Source organism: Paralichthys olivaceus, chromosome 3 (genome assembly GCF_024713975.1).
Source record: "Paralichthys olivaceus isolate ysfri-2021 chromosome 3, ASM2471397v2, whole genome shotgun sequence".
In the NCBI taxonomy this organism is placed as follows: domain Eukaryota; kingdom Metazoa; phylum Chordata; class Actinopteri; order Pleuronectiformes; family Paralichthyidae; genus Paralichthys; species Paralichthys olivaceus.
The window spans coordinates 21,527,670-21,545,721 of record NC_091095.1 but is presented as its reverse complement, the minus strand read 5'-3'; the positions used below and the strand labels follow the sequence as shown (position 1 = coordinate 21,545,721).

The 18,052-nt window shown below is 38.7% G+C and overlaps 1 protein-coding gene across 4 annotated transcripts in view; it reads left to right on the top strand.

Annotated features, from left to right (window-relative positions):
- The first annotated feature begins 1,715 nt into the window (after positions 1-1,715).
- tp63 (tumor protein p63) overlaps positions 1,716-18,052 on the top strand; it is a 33,309-nt gene continuing 16,972 nt past the window's right edge. For 2 of the 4 annotated variants that reach the window (XM_020080693.2, XM_020080692.2), the window contains exon 1: positions 15,873-16,043. In XM_020080693.2, coding sequence (XP_019936252.1) covers positions 16,002-16,043 — 42 coding nt within the window. In that variant the 5' untranslated portion in view covers positions 15,873-16,001. Of the gene's footprint in view, positions 1,876-7,157; positions 7,293-7,389; positions 7,520-15,872; positions 16,044-18,052 lie in introns of those variants that run through there. The other 2 variants (XM_020080690.2, XM_020080691.2) reach the window with 2 other exon arrangements.

Here is an 18,052-nt window from a genome sequence, read left to right as displayed (position 1 = left end):
GTTTAGATAAGCAACTGTTTGCTATGTTAACCTAAAAGCTGATGCGATTGCCAATGTTTCTCTTCTCAGTCATCCAGGTCAGTATCTTGGTATCTTCAGGGGTTGTTCATGTGTAAATAGGCTGCATCTGCTTTGTTTCTTTAAGAAGTTTCACCTCCTGCCCCTTCTTTAGCAAGTTACACAAGCATGTCCATCCTATGTACATTTCCTGAAGATGTTTCTGCTTGTGTCTGCTGACCTTGGATACCAATGAAATTACTAATAATTGTAAGTTTGTCAGTTAGACATTAGCTCAAAGCACTACCATGGATACTTGCAGCCTCACAGGGCTACTAGCTTTTCAGTAGACTGAAGTGTGAAGTTCATTAACATACCACCATGTTCACACAGGTTCACCTCACGATCTCCAGGTTTTCTCAACTGGAACAACTGAGGTCAGTTTTCATTCATATTTTTTTAAATATGAACGACATCTAAGTGTTATAATAATGTTAAGTATAAGGTTGTTAGCTAGGTGTGACATTTCTAATGTGAATGATTTGTTTGTAAATCAGCAGCTGTGTAACCACAGAGTCACGTCACCGGGTTGACTCACTGTATGCATGTCTGCTGTATCAGTACTGTTCGTCATACTGAAGGTGCGTAGCAGACGACCAGAGAAGAGAGAGAGGCTGTATGTCTTTATTAAAAGTACAAGAGAGCAGCTTAGAGGTTTGTGTTCCCTGGATACACCACATCTATTTATTATCATTCCCCCCGCTGTGACCCTACCTTTTATTTTAGCATGCTGATTCATCTGCTGTTCATCTCTGAAAACCACACAACACCTCTAGGTTTACAGTGTCATACTACTTGGTTAAGAGGGACGATATCTGTGTGGGCTTAATTAAGAATTCATGTGGGCTACTATTAAGGATTTTCAAAACGCAACATTTTCTGTCTGGTCTCTATTTATGTCATCAGGATATAGAGGATATGAGATGTCATTTTCTTCTTGCATTCAGTTAAGGGCCATCTTTGCATGTATCACCCTCCACTAAATTCTCTCTTCACTCACTAGTCTTTCTAGGTATATCATCTGAGCTCCCGCTCTGAGAGTATGTTTCACTTCCTTCAAATCAAAAACTTGGATGATTTTTATTGTTTCACTGACTGAATCGTTGCGCTTTAGCTGAATCAGCACAGAATCAACAATCGCTGTCATTTAGAAGGTATCTGTGGTAAAATTCGACATGATGAAAGCCACCAGGACCTTAGTGAGAGGCATGACACAACACACATGCCGACATACCCAAAAAACCACTTGGGAGTCTGAGTGGAAATATCAGAACTAACGCATGCATTATGGCAGGGGGTGAGCTTTTCAGGATAGCTGCTAGCCGTATGTGTGTGTGTGTGTATGTGTGTGTGTGTGTGCGTGTGTGTGTGTGTGTGTGTGTGTGTGTGTGTGTGTTGGGGGGGGCCTGCAGGGTCAAATGTAGTTGCTTGATATCTATATCCTAGCAACTGCAAGTGAGTGATATCTTACATGACTGCGGCAGGGGATTGGTCAGACAACCAGCACAAGCCCCTCCTACTTGTTGGGTAGCTTTAAGAAAAAATACCTAAATTCAAAACATCTCTCAAACTTCCTCCACTCTGCACTGTACCCTCTGGCACTTTAATCCAGGCCTGTTTGTTTTTGTTATTTTTATTTATTCTTATTTATTTTTTCTTAATTTACATTTATTATTACAGCTCATGTACAGTCATTGATACATGTGGCTTTATAAGCAGCTGAGCGTTTTGAAGATTTCAGCAAAGTGAATTTTGGCATGACAACATGAATTCACCTTACACAGCTGTGCAGTATTATCCAGAGTTTCCCTTATATCGGTAAGTACATACACATTCTTTAAACTGATGACTCCCACTGTTAGTTTTATCATATTTACATGGTATTATACAGAATATAAATAAATTATATTAAAACATATATCAGGTCATGTGACTTTCCAACATTTTTGAAGTAACATATATTGAATGGATTTAACATGTGGTATATGCGAGTGTTGAATTTAGTTATATTATTTTACATGCATCATTATTTTTTCTGAATGGAATTCTGAACATAGAAGAATCCGAATATTTAATATCTTATTGGCATGTGTGGGAATCTCCGTGGTCTGTGTTTGACTTGGACTGCCATTCAGACCGATAATGTCTGGAGGTCCAGAGTGACACGAGAACAGTTGTGTCTGCCTCGATCCTCAGCTGCTGTTCCGTCCTGATGTATATTTATAAGTGTGGCACAGTAAGGGCAACAATGCTTTTGTAAAATGCCAGCACAGCTAAAGTGGCAGACCGATTACATGGCATCCAATGGTTTTCTCCTCATCCTTTCTGTAATGGACTTTTGATCATTTCATATGCTGTAACTTAGGTGCAGATGCTTCTAACTCAGACGACAGATGAGGGAACTATAGCCTTTAATTAGCTTTAAATTCAACTGCAGCATTTTACTGAAACTCAATTAATGTTCTCTATAAGCCAATAGGAGTCATTATGATAACATGAAGTCAGCACATTGTTCTATGTCTTTGGCATCTGAGATCATGAATTGAATTAGGTTTAATGTATTTAACAATACAGCTAATGAAACACAAACAAAAACTAAGAATTAAATGGAACAAGTGGTCTTTCAAATACATCTCATCAAAATTAAATTATCTATCTATCCATCTATTTATCTATCTATCTATCTATCTATCTATCTATCTATCTATCTATCTATCTATCTATCTATCTATCTATATATCTATTTATATATCTAGCCAACTATCTATTTATCTATCTATTTATCTATCTATTTATCTATCTATCATCTATCTATCTATCTATCTATCTATCTATCTATCTATCTATCTATCTATCTATCTATCTATCTATCTATCTATCTATCTATCTATCTATTTATATATCTATTTATACATCTAGCCAACTATCTATCTATCCATCCATCTATCCATCTATCTATCTATCTATCTATCTATCTATCTATCTATCTATCTATCTATCTATCTATCTATCTATCTATCTATCTATCTATCTATCCATCCATCCATCCATCCATCCATCCATCTATCTATCTATCTAATATAATTTGTATCTTTATCTCAAACATGTTATTTGTTCAGTATGAATTAACTCTGACACAGTGTTGAATTCACACTTTACGATCCACTACATCTTCACTGCATATCATTAATCATTATCATTAGTTCATTAGTGATCTGACACCTGCAAAGCTGATATCCATATTATCTCTTTATCTTTAAAATGATATTATATCAGTACAATAAAATCATCTGACTTTACTATTTGCGCTCTACATTTGCTCATATTAATAAGTGCAGAATACAGCATGAATTATATATATATTATATATCTGCTTTCATGCATTTATAACTTGATGCTCCATCATTGTTGTAGTTGTGTTGGACTGTTGTGTGTTTTAAAGTTATTGCTGCTTCAAGTTTTGTGCTTTGATAAGGAGGTTTTTGTGACTCACAATAAGGATTTTATTGGAGCTTGATAATTATATTGCTACAGGTTTACACCTCATTATACCATTTAGTCTGTTTTCGAGCAAGAAAAGTTTTAGTTTTTTATGGTGTTGCCTCTCAGATTTTATTCAGCTTTCAGTATCGACACATGTTCTTTCGTCCGCTAATTCTCTCCTGCTCCGGTGTTTTCTTTGCATTCTAAACCTTAAAGGAATTTACCTGTCCTTTTGCCCCAGAGGATTTGAGTTCAGACTGTTTCACTTCTATAAATGTAAGGGGATAAGAGGAGGAGGAACGAAGGAGAAACCTTGGTGCTTTCTATTGTTTTGGAGTCATGTCCCTCATCCAGCCGGGGCTGACAGATGTGGGGGTGAAGGTCTTAGGGCCTTTGAACAAGTGATTAATAAGGACACTGGAGAAGGGCCCCGATCGGTTGGGCTGTTTGTTTTGATTGCATTTTCATCGGTCGGTGTGCCCAACCTGCCAAGAGACAATAGCCATCCCTGTTTAGTGCTGACCTCTGCCCCAGTCTCGTCTGGAGGCGCTGCACCGTCTTTAAGTGGAGGCTGAACAGCCTTCGCCTCAGGCCAATTGAAAACCTCTGAGTAACCAGACACCCAAAAGCAGACAAACATCAGCCAGAGCAGAGATAAACCCATCTATCTAAACGTCTGGGATTTTTGTGAATTCAGGCTTTTTTAAATTTCATCTACAGATTAGATCTCAAAATTGTTCACTATTTCTAAGCTACTGAAGACTCAACAATTCAAACATACAAATATGCCATAAAAACATAGGTGCAGATGAAAGTGGACATGTGAGGTTGCTCCCAGTTTCATGACAATATTTTTTGGGCACTATCCAGTATTTTTTAATCGAAACTTTTACAATTTAGAGAGCTCACAGGACAATTGTGCAAAGTTTCTGCAGCGTGCAGGTAGATAGAGAAGAACATTTATCTGTGATAATAATAAAATGTATTATCGAGCATACACTGTTTTACATGTTGAACCTGATGTGCAACTCTTATATTCTGGATTCTGACTGGTCTACAGACAAAGCTGTGAAACAAAAGCCCAAAAGTTTGCCAGTGAAATAAATGAGGTGACAGTTAGAAGTTTAAAATTAAAGCCAAAATCAACTCAAGTTACACTGAGGCAGAGGTCAGTGGATGGACCACACCTAAATCTTCCCTGCTCCATGAACAGACATGGCGCCACACCTGTTCTACCTGCTGTCTATCCGTTTATTAATTCGTCCACCTTGTTTTCTTGTTTTTCCAGTGCCTCACATGCATCATCTTAAACTTATGATCAACTTATTATGCACTACATTTTTAATGTTTTACATTTTTTATTTATGCTGTAGATGTCCTCTACTAATGCAAAACTAAAACTAAACAATCTGAGAGAGCAACATCTTAAGAAATAGCCTTTGCATACATCCTCATTTTTTAAGCTTTTCTGATTTACGGAATTATTTTAAAAATATATAATAATATACATTATTATATAATATTTACAAGGCAAGAAAGTTGTATTTATAATGCACATTTCATGCTTAAAGGTAGACTCAAGTTTGCTGTAAAGGGACATTAAAAACAACACAGAGACAACATTAAAAAGTAATTTAGAATCAATATTAAATCAAAAAGCAGAGTTTAAGAAAAAGTTTCAAACAAAATAAAAGAGATTATAAAGAGTAGAATAGAAGAAATAAATCTGTATAAATAAAAGAATAAAAATAAATTGGGTAAAATTATGAAATTAAAACAGATTAAAATTCAATGACGGTATGACCTTTTAAAATTGTTAAGTCAAAGGCACTTTACAATCTGGTTTTAAAAGACATAAGATAATATCATTTTAATTTGAGTATTTTTCATTCTATCTATCACTGACAATACTAAATATGTCTATTTGATTAAATTAAGTAGTTCTGCTGCATGTTAATCAAACAGGTTTTGTTATTTTGTCCGAAATTTTACAACAAAAACAAACCCCACACTTTCGTAATTTTTCTCTGTGCTCTCACAGACTCAGTTTACCATCATGATTAACAGGGAGCTTGAATGTCAAATTGAAAACTGACAGTCTTTAGTTAATAAATTGTTTTTTACTGTATTTTCTCTCGGAGATTAAATGAAGTACCAGCAGTAACAGCTATGTCTGCAGGAGAAAAGTGAAACTAAGGCAGCTGAAGGGAGCAGAGCTAAACTAGTATCAGTTGGTAGCCTCATAATGAAATTAACAGACTAGAGTTAGCCGGCTAGCCACAGCAGCCTTTAGGGACCATTGTGGGTTTCTCCTATCCCAGTGAAAATGTAAATGCAGCCACATTTGTTTTTCATAACGGTTCAGAAATTATTTTATTGTTACTATTACTATTACCCCAGACCCCAGAAGTTATTTCGTGAAGCTTTAATATATATTTAAAATGAGCTAGCTTGCGCTTTTCTATTACTAACTATGGCCAATCACAACTTAACTCTTATACATATATTGGATACATGATCATATTGTTGTGCTCATGGGTTTATTTGAGTAGATAGAACAAACAGAGAGCATATGAGTGTGTTTTAGTTTGTGTATACTATAATGCTGTATAGTTTACATCTTGAAGTAATCACAAAATGGTATATTTGCCAACATGCTTGATATATTTAATTTACAAGTTACAAATGATGAAGCTAATAATAATGCACTGTTTCCAGCAGATGAGCCTGAATGACTGTTAGCTGTTAACTGCTCCTCTGAAGAGGTCAAAGCTTCAACATGGTGCTAATGTTACAAAAGCTTCTGAAGTGACTATTAATCAATCGTACAATCTTTAATTTGTCCCCGGCTGAATGATCTGTCAGCCGGATCTCCAACATCCAGCCCCCCCCCCCCCCCCCCCCCCTCTTTTATTCCGGAAGCCCTGCAAATTTAACTCATCTTTACTCTAAACTCAACACCCCCCCATGTGTAACTCCTGCATAAGTGAAATTATTGGCTTCATTAGATATGCCTGTGTTTGTAAGTCAGGTATTAATATCATTCATCAGCCAGTGTTGGGAAATTCCAAAACTTAAAATAGTGCCAGCTTCAGATTATGGCCCGCCCCCCTCCTCTCTCCCATCTCCGACACCCTCCACCCCCTGAGCTCGTCCAGCTGTACACATACCAGAAGTTGCAGCAGTGCTATCATATAGACTGTGGGGGGAATTCCGCCTGTCTCAGACTGCCGCATGCGCCACTTCAGCAAGAACAATGGCACGCTGAGCTCTGAAGCAGGTGTAATGTTTCAGGGGAGCAGGTCAAAGTGCCTCTGTCTGAATGGTGCGTAATCACCATTATGTGTAGTACAAATATTCAGTATTATGCAGGCTGACTTCTTCACAATGGAAGTGCTCTTCATGAATGGCTGCTAGCGGGACTCCTCCTCCTCCTCTCTTCCTTTGCTGGCTGGGTGGCCAAACCTCAGCCCTGCACATCAACATTCATGTTGCATGTTCGCTGACATTGCAATTTCTCAAACTATCATTTAAAATCGTTGTGCCAGCCTCGGGTTCTGGAACACGAGCAGTAAAATGATTGAAAAATGATCATTGGTGATTCTCTCTCCCTGCAGACTCAGGGACCCGTCATCCTGTTTGTCCTGGAGAGAGAGCTCGTTCCTCACCGCCATGTCCCAGAATCAGTCAGCACAGACAACTGAATTCTTCAGCCAAGATGTATTCAACCAGCTGTTTGATATGCTGGACCAGTAAGTGAATTCCACACAAAAACAATGTGTTGTAAAAGCAAAACCACACAGCAGGACTTTGGTGAGCTTCAGTGTTGTCATCTCTATTATTTTTCAGATCTGCCATTCATTCAGTGCAGCCCATTGAGCTGAACTTCACGGACAGTCCAACAGACGGGTCTACAGGAAACACCATCCAGATCAGTATGGACTGCATAACCATGCACAAGCCTGACGAGACACTTTCAGTAAGTACGTAGGTTTTCTGGTCAACAAAATCACCAGTTTTACTTTTTATCTCTTTTTACTAGTAAATCTGTCTTACCCAACACAACCAGAGTCAACAAAGGGCTTTCATGATATCCCGATATTAAAGATATTTTTTTAAATAGAGATTTTGACATCTATATCAACAATTCAGATTTAAATTATTGCAATTCTCTTGATATCAGCAGGGCTCCAGATTAATCTCTTACATCGGTTGCACCGGTGCGCCTAACTTTTACATTGACATTAACATAATTTAGCTGCACACAAATTTTGTCACTGTGCCTATCAGCACTGCAATTTATTGTCTTATCTATTATACGTTTTCTCAGCGGTTCCCATATATATTGGTAATTTCTTGAGAGCTGGGTATTTCCACTGATTTCCCAAATCGATTTGTTTCCGAGTCACAAGGTCTTGCTTTGATTCATATTGTTTCAGTTCTTGCCTAGATATGGATATATGAAAGAAATTCTCAGAGAACTAAAGCTGTGAACCGTGTAAGGAAACCTCTAACTTGGTGCAATATTGAAAAGTTAGTAGGGTAGGCCTGTCACAATAATAATAATAATCATTGCTCTTAAATAAATATTAAACATTTAGGACAGGACCAGCTCACTAAAAAGGATGGGATGGTTATAATTTATATGAGCTTCTAGCCTTTTATTGTATTAGGTTAATATTCCCGTTTCTCTTAGGATTTCATGTGCGTGTGTGTGTGTGTGTGTGTGTGTGTCTCTGCTGGTCACATTTTCAATGTGTTAAAATACGTGTCTCATAAACTCTGGAGCGGATCAAACAAAACAAAGTAAACTTATCTGTTCAGATAATAGCTTGTGATTAGTGTTGGTGTTTATTGTTGTGTAAAGTGAGCACAGGTCAGCAGGATGATCTGATCCTGAAGCAGCGGTGCTAATTGCTTAGCGTTAAGCGGTCCTTTGTGGAAACCCTGTATTCGCACTTTTTGTCGCCGCCGTTCGACATTTACAGCCTCGTTCAAGGCTTCATCATCTCTCATCTGTGAGTGAGTGAGGCCAGACTCGGGCCTGTGTGTGTGAGTGTAAACTCTGCAGAGGAGATGAGAAGAGGAAGTAACACGACTTGATCAAATACAGAGCTAAATGTTCGGTGCACCGGTGGAACATTTCTGATCGCTGATTTTTGGTCGCATGTGTCACCGAAACGGTTGCACTCTGGAGCCTTGATCAGTATCTTGATAACAATATCGTCTGTCAGCACAACCCCAGTAGGTATTAGTATTTTATTTAGTAAGTATTTCTGAGCACATATTTCCAAAAATAAGATAAAACACATAATAAAGTTACAAATTAAATTGACTTATACCATTATTATAAAGATTATTATTAAGATTTTTCCATGTTAATATTTATTTTCAAAATGTCTTTATTGCTATGTTGTGATAATATCCTTATTGTGGCTTCTTTGGTATCTGGTATACACCCCGAATATGAAACGTATGTGAATTACACTACTTCCTCATGATTTAGTACTAGTAAACACTACTGTAAACTGAAAAGGCTAATTTCTTGAATGGAAGCTGAGCAGTGTTGATTGTGTTTATGGAATAATAAGGTTTAAATAGTGTCTTTTTAGCACTGACAGTACAGACTTCCACCTTAAGGGCCTTCGTCCGTACTCTTCACAGAAACAATATTTATGTTTAACCAACACAGTATTTGTAAGTCACTGTAATGCCTTGAGAACACACAATTTTTGCTTTTCCAAACCAGTCAATTTCAAAACAGAAGAATGATGCTGTAAATCTAAGCAGAACGCTTCTGTTTCGTTAATTTGATTAATTAAAACCAATGTGGTCTTAACACAGGATCTAATATAAGCTTGAAATTGAACATGATTTTTAAGTTTGTCATTTTGTACACTTATTGTCTGAGGTTACTTTTTTCGGAGTTGATGGGACTTCCTGTGGTAAATTCCACAAGTTGTACAATCATGATATGCAAAATACTTTCCGGTATATATTTAAAACGGAATTTCCCCGTGAACGTTGTGAAAATGTGACGCAGAGTATTTCAGCAGCTAGTGAATGAGGCCGGTCTATTCTTTTCTGTCTGAGACGTTGACTGTAAAGTGATGGTATTATCTCTTTCAGTTGTGCTGCTTGGTGTCCTCTCTGAGACAGGCTGCTCTGGGTTTGTTGGAAGAAGAATGTGAAGTTTACACAAACAGATGCCTGATGTTGCACTTTTGTAACACAGTCCTGTGTTATGTTTTTCTTCTTTTTTGTGACCAAATACAGTTAAAGCATGGATTGTGAGCTTACTTTTTGCGATATCAGATGCTCAACATTCAGTCAAGTAGAGCTGTGAAAAATGCATTCTGCTACTAGAAGTTTATAAGCCAGTGCACAGTATGAGCCTCTTTCTGTTTGACTTGCAGTGTATTGATTGTATCTTTGTCAGTTCTGCGACTGAGAGATGATGTGCGTATTCCCCTCCCAGTGCTGGAATGCTGTTGTCCAGCCAGGATGGAAAAAAATAGCAAATAAAAATTTTGTTTCAGGAGCTGAGTAATGTTACCCTGTGCATCCCCCAAGGGGGCCTGTGCTCTCTTGAACTGGTGATTAATGGCCCCACCCCCACCGCCCACTTTCCTCTGCACCAAAGAGGGGTGTGGTGCACTGATTGGCACGCCAGCAACTCAGGCAGCATCCGTGTGGGGGCTCAAAGCTCGCTGCCATGGCGGTGTGCCAGTCACCAAGCCCCAGTCGTTCTTACCAAGTGTCTGTTCTGGTGGAAAGCTGTGGTGGGCAACCCACCCCACCTACCACTCCCATCCTCCCATGTGGAGGTGTGCCTCTTTCATGAGTCATTAGAATGCAGCTCACTGTTTAGTGCCCTGAGGGACTTATTTGTATTGTGTAGGGTTTATGTTTAATCTAAAATTCCTTTTTCTTCTAGATTTTTTTCTGTAGCTGCAGGGCAACAATTTAACGCAGCACCTGCCTCTCCCGCAGAGGTCCCAGCTCTCATCTATCAGTACGTGTCTTCTCAACTTAAAGGTGAGGGGTGGTAACAAGGGGGGAAGAAGAGGAGTGAGCGAGCAGAGGATAGAATAACATTAAGGAATGTAGCAGATATAGTGGCAGGAGTAATGTAATATCCTACCCTAAACAGCTGATTTTACACTTAGATAAAGCGCTCAGCTGTGCGTCGAAGACACACTGTCGAGGTCCTTCCCAGGCAGGGTTTTAAAAACTTTACAGCAAAGTAACTCAATCGACACATGACTTCTCTGGGATCTAATTACATGTTTGTGTTTGGATTCTTACTTTTTTCACCACTCCTCTTTTGTCTAATGTGTGATGGCTGTTGCCTCCTGATTTAATCTCTGAGCATCAGTTTTTCCACCGCTTCATTAGTTTAACAGAATCCAAATCTAATCTTGATGTTGTCACCTGAAAAGAATCTGCCTGACATGGTGCAATCTTTCCCCGTTGACATGAACAAGTCAGATGTTTCTTCTTTTTCACTTTCACTTCAAGCCACCTATCCTCAAAATGTCCTGTCTTCTTTTACGTGAATACACAGTTAAGATCGTTTTACCTCCCAAACAACGACACTTTTATTTCAGTAACACAAAGCACAATTTTAAGCTTAACTTGGATTATTCATCATGTATTTTTCTTGTACTTGATCCAAAGGAAACCTGTACATTAAATACCCAGCCATTATAAGCTCTCTTTTATTTTTTAATGCTCCACCTGTTTGCCTCCAGCGCATGAAGAATATGTTTTTAAGGCACAGCTTTAATGAATGATTGCCTGCCATGATCTGTGCCATGAGACCAGGGATGCAGGAGCCCATGAAACCCTAAAATCTTGCATTTTCTCTCACATCCTCAAGGACAAGGCTTAACTCTATTTCACACCACACTATTGAATCATGTGAGGTAAAAAAACACGTGTAGGAGATAAACAACTTTACGACCTTTCTAAAACATCACTTATCCATTTAAATGTATTCTAAATATATCAGATCATCTGATCCAATTTTGAAATTACTGCATTTAAATCCATTGGTTACATTTAAAAATGCTGTTGTTTTTGATACACGATTAGCTTCATACTGTAGTGTTTGCATTTTAACTGCACCTGAAGACTAAGGTGATTACGCAAATTAGACATATAGCACATTAAAGAGAGCAGAGGTTTTTTTAGATGTGATTTTTGCTTGCAACATTGAAGTCATTGAGTCATTGTCTCCTTTGAAATTCACTGTGGTGTGACAGAAGTTGGAAAGGATATTGGAAAGCAGACATGCAGCGAGACACCTGTTTTGAAAGTAGTTTGGATTTCTTTTTCCCGTCTTTTATTTTACTCTTTTTCATATACTTTTTTAGACTGATTGAAAAAACATCTTCATCAAACATTAACAACATTTATCAAACTTCCCATCCCTGTTCCTAAAGTTGAAACCAGCTAGAACCAGTGTGTAGCTGAATCAAGACTATGCACATGCTGTGTGGCTGATAGCTCTTTTTGGAAAAATGGTACCGTGTGACATTTTGATGGCAGAGGCACAGGAGGCACAGCAACCAAAACTTGAAGTGGGTTCCTGCAATTGAAATATAAGTGAAGTTCCTCTGTCCCTAGAAGAGTTCATGTGGCTGTTTAAATGGATTTGCTGACGGTGTTATGAAAATAAAAATTGCGATCAAGTCGATATTCACTTTTGTTTTCGTATTATGAAGACACCTTCGTATTTGACCTCTTCTGTGGATGTAGTGATCAGGTTGTTTCACAGCATATTCCAACAATGTTACTGAACACAATTCATACATTTTGGTATTTGATGCTACATATGCTAATATTTCTGCAGCCCACCATTTTCTCATTTGTCTGCCACAGTTTCAAAATATATCAAACTATCGATCTCTTACTTGGTGTTTTGCCCTAGCTGTGTGCAATCAGACCTCATAGTTTTAACCAGGTTGTGTGCGTAACCTCACCTGGCATCAATGCAGTACTCTCTCTCACATGAGAGCCTGTTTTTCACTCTTTATTCTGTGTATAAATATTTACAACCAAAATCTGTTGCACATGAGAGCCATGTTCATGCACATGCACTTTCACCCCTGCTACCACTAAAGATTGAATGAACTATGTGAGAAAACGCTGATGACACAAATCAGTTTTTTGTACTGACCAGTGTGACTCTGCATCCATTCAGTAAGTTGTATGGTTTGACCTACCCGATGTTGAATAGTGGTAAAGTTGTTGCTGATATGTCTCCTATAGTTCCTCTTGTACACCTGCAATTGGATATTCCAGCCCCATTTACATTATTGTGTAGTTGTAGTGGTGAAATCAAATTGTCCAGTGGGGTAAATTCAGGTTTACCAAAAGCTGCTTAAGTTAGTTTCTTCTAAACAATAGTATTTCAGGATTTGGTGGCAGTTGATTGTGGGGTCTTTAGGATTTGCCACCCAAGTGATGCTCTCTGTCTCTTCATTGACTGCCTGCGTCTGTCAGTGTGGACAGGAGCTCACGATGGTTTCGGGGCAGGTGTCTGTGCCTTCCTGGCCTGTGCAGCCTGATACTTGATACTAAACTAATCTAGCTGACTTAAGGAACAGACTCTTTAAAGGGAAAAACTTCAGTAAAGCCTCTTTTGTCTGAGCCCTGGATCTGCAGTTCTCTCGCTGCTGCCTGGTCTTACTCAGTTTAGCTTCTCACCACTGCAACATTTGAGCTGATGCAGTTAGATGTTCCTACATTCTCCGAGTAAATGGGTTAGGATGGCTAGACAATGAGTGACCAGTGAATTTGATTTGAGGGACTTAAATTATAATTCTAACATGCAAATCCTTTTTTCCACCATGCACGTGTTGTGTTAGGATTAGTTTCAATATTGGTTTGTTCTTGTCTTCTCAATTAAATTATGAAAGAAAGGCATGTCATTTATAAAGTGTTAAGGTATGTGTTGATTTACAAGCCCCGTGCAGTTTATTGCAGCTGCTATCAGACCCACACGGACCTCCGATAATCTCCTGAAATGATCTGGAGTGCTTTTATGGGAGAACACAAATGTCTGAGTCACTTTCTGTGAGAACACAGAAGGAGATTCTCCACAGGATTCACCGTGACCGATATGGGCGTGTCGATAACGTTTCTACACAAGACAAAAAAAAGATGAAAAAAAGAACATAAAAGAGCTGCCATACAATGACGAAACTAAATTAATACATTGCATCCTGCCTCCTGCATGCTGCACCACCTCTCACCTGAAAGCTCTGAATGAACCTGTGTTAATGTGAACGCATCTGAGAGGAGTCTTCTGCTACATTGTCCATATGTGAAAAGCAAACTTCACAGAAAATCTGGACACCATTGTGTGGACACTCTTTGGATTTGATGTCTGAAAACAGCTTTAGCTACATTACACTCAGTTGGAACTTTATCTATAACCAAATCTAATGCAGTCTAATGCAATAAATCCTCCCTTTCAGCTTGTGTTGAGACTAATATTGGTTCAATCTAATGGTTATTTTGGAGGCTGCAGTTTGTGGAGAGGTTGCATTGTTTTATATTTTATGAAAAGGGGTTTCTACTATTTCCACCTCGTTTTTATCCATGTGGACAAGATGAACAACAGAAACATCCCTCTTTATAATGCAGTGCAGTTTTACAGCTACACTGTACACTAAACTGCAGCACTTAAAAGAATCATATCACTGAATCAGCACTTCTCTGAATCAAAGATCTGTTAGTCTGGATTACTTTTAGTTGCATGGACTTAATAAACTGTCAACTGAGCGTAAAGCCATATGTCTCTCCTATCCTGCTTAATTACAACGGCTGTGCTGTAGTTTACTTCAGCCTCACCCCAACACTGAGTACTCTAACTTCTTTTCAGATGCCAATGTTGTTTTAACATAATTAGAAGTTTGTTTAGCTAAACTAATTGTTGCCCTCAAAAGGTTTGGCCAGGCCTTCATTCGGGCCTGACTACGCTGGGAGGCCCCTGGGTTGGACTCTTTAAAGTGTTGATTTGCCTTTTGTGACAGGCTGACCTGTGGCCCCGGGGCCTGGCCCGGGTGTGGTTGGTGATTGGAGACACTGCCTTCAGTTCATAGTTGTGCGTAAGATTTCAGACAGCTTTCAAATCATTCTGACCACAGGGCAAAAGTTTTAAGCCCCGTGGCTCTGCAGTAAGAGAAATTACTTGCGCCCTGTTGACCAGTGACCTCACGTGTCATGTAGCAGGACAGCTAGCACAATCTACTCATGTTTACTTTTGCAGTGTTACTCCAAATTCCTTTTCGATCAAATCTACTTTCAGTCTCAAATGGTTCATGTACAAACCTGATTTTTTTAAATTTTGCTTATTTAGTGAATTGTTCTTTGAGGTCGGGGAGTTTTGGTTTGAAAAAATGCTGGAAAATGTTTTGTTTTTACAATTCAGAGAAATTGTTGTAATAATTTCTTTGTAATTATTATTACTTTTTTTCAACATGAAATCATCTGGGCCTCAATGTAACATGTTTAGCTTCCCAGCTATAATTTAAAACCGTAAATAAATGAATTTTTTCTAGTTTTCTTGAAGCTGTGCTCAGGGCCTGCTGGTCAGTGCTGCCACCATCACAGTACCCGAGACACACTGCATGTTTCCAAAACAGATCTACATCAGTCATCTCTGATAGATACAAGCAATCTACAGGAGTCACATTGTTTTTTCTTGGGGGGTCTGCATTAAGATTGCTTGACGATGCAGAGGGGAGCCATTCTTATGCTAAATGCCTGCTACATGTGTAGCTGATACTCTCCCAGCACAGTACCACAGTTCGTGCTGTGAGGATCACAGGTCTTGTGATTTTTCTCTGTGTTCATTTATATTTTATATCTTTATTTATATATTTCAAATTGGTACAATTTGTCCATTCACATAATAAGTTTAATTTCATCCACGTGGAAGCTTAATTTAAATGAGATCTTACAAGCAAACACAATTTTATTTGATGAAAAAAAAATGTATTAAGTTTAATTTTCCCATATATATCTGTTACTTTCCATGGATTGTCTTATTTTCAACTTTTGAACAACGTAAGGAAGATCGGGAAAAAAAGAACTAAAATGCATGCATGCAATGGAAGCTTTCATAATTTTTGTCGAGGTTGATCTTAAACAAAGCTTCCAAGTTGATTAATTCATTCACTTCTCGACTCAGAGGAGCTCTGCAGAGCTTCAAGGGAACTGTTCCTCACAAGATGGGTGTGGACTCTTGTGTTGCACAGGTAGCTCCTTAGACCCCTCCCCTCTCTTCCAGGTATATATCACCTTCACATAGATCCCTATAGAAGCCTCTGCTTGTCCACTTTGCATCTGTAGTCCACATCACTCGTTCAGAGTGAGGAAAAGAGATTTGTGGAATCCTGGAGCCAGTGGAGCAAACAGCAGCAGCTCTGCTCAATCTCAGCGCCAACATGTTGTACCTGGAGACAGGGTCCACCACATCCTACAGTGAGGTAAGACCAGCGGAGGAGCTGCTTATGGGGCCTCAGCTCTAGCTCCCATTCCTTTAGTTGGTTTCCGAGTGAGAAAGACATGTGAAACAGGAGTAAAATGCCTCACACTCTGGGAAGTGTTCCTATGATCCAAAATTTTGGATACATGTGTAGAATTTGTTTCCCGATACAGGAAAAGTTTTGGGTGTAACCGAAAAAAGAAAATATAACCAAAGACAATATATCGATACACTAAAATGTATAGAGCTTTTTTTAATACTGTAAGAATTACGCCGAAGATTTTGAAGTCAGGACAAGGATTTTGCATTTGTGTATTTGCGTGCACATCTGTGTGTGTGTGTGGCTCTCGGGAATGTAAACACCTGGAGGATTTTTGAAAATGTCCTCGTAAAATCTCTGCTGTCTGACTGGTAGATCAATTATTCAGTCCATTTGAATTACTTTTTTTTTTCAGTCTGTTTGTTGTTGATGAACTGTTTTAATGTGGGAGAAATCTGACTTTCAAAAGGTTTTGAAGCATTTTGATGTTCTGCGATGATAAGTATCTGTTCTCTGCAGGGAATCTTTTATGAAAAAACTCTGGAAAATATAAAGAAAGGAAAATTAAATAGGAAGGTACCATCATGTACATTATTTCAATGATTAGCAAGTACTCTGATACTCTGGTGGGCTTTTTTAAATTAAAAATTTGGAGAGCAGGACACTCACGGGATCAGTGTTTGTAATTTTTTCTTTGTGAGTTTGACACTTGTAATGCTCATGAAATGCTCTTCTGCTCTTTCAACAAAACAAAAGTCTTGTTTTTTTATTAATTAATCATCATTTTAAAAAACTTAGTTTGAAAAAACAATCAGAAGTCTGCTTCCCATTTTTCACAATGAAAGTGTAAGCATCTTCTGAAGGGTCTGTGTTTGCAGAGCTCGATGGTAAACACTGACAGGCAGTTTTAAAGTGAATTAAACATGAAAAGGAGTTTGTACTGAAGTTATTTTCAGCTCCTTTTTTAATATTAAATTCCACATCATGCCATTATTCTTACTTTGTGAATGTGTATAGTTCCACAATAAGAAAATTGAACTGTTACAATTGCAAGCTGACTTTACCTTTTAGGCGTGTTTGCTTAAAAAGAGCTAAACTTGTAAGACTGTAAATCAAATCTCTATGAAATACATGAAATATTTGCTATAGTTTTAGGATTGGTAGCATCATTTTTATACCTCGGCGCTCATTTTCCTTTGTTGTAGTTTTTTTCACTGAACTACAGATTTGTGTTTTTTCTGTTACCAACCAAATCCTTAACCAAAAGTTAACAGCGAGCAAGTGAGCGGTGACAGATTCTCAGATTGCAGGTTGCAGATAGCAGGTGTGTCAGGTCACTGTCTTTTAAGTTGTTGAGCAGGGGGTCTTTAAGTGGTGTCCGGCTCAATCCCCCCAGTGTGTGAGGTATCAGGTTCCCCCTCCCCCCGTCCCCAGTCTCCAGGGAGCCGCTGCAGCCATGAGAATGTGGCCGACCAGGCGCTGCTGTTTAGTCCAGGGTCGTAATTGCTTTAATGGTGTGTTGATGTAGATACAATCACCTTCTCTGCCCACCCCAGCAGGTAAAAAGAGTAGATAGACCCCAACCCAGCCCCACCTCAACCCCCAACCCATGGGGAGCCTTTAATGCCTCCCTCCCCTGTGGTCACTCATCGCAGTCCCTGAGATGCTCCTATATAGTGGCCCTAGGTGCATGGAGCAGGTCAGCAGAGAGTCTGGAATGGGAGTAATTTTCCCCTCAGGCAAGGTCTGCTCTGGTTCCTGTCATCTATTGGTCCTTCAAGCTTTATCAGTGCTTACACTTTGTGACCATAGCAGCAGCAACTGGAGACATTGTGTATTTTATGTTAAAGATATAAAATTTGCAGTTTTATCTTTTCCAGTATGAGGCAAACCTTTAGTTTATGTAACTGTTTGGTTTCCATGGTGCTCTGCTGCTCTGATGTTGTGCTTGCAGTGTTCACATGGATCAT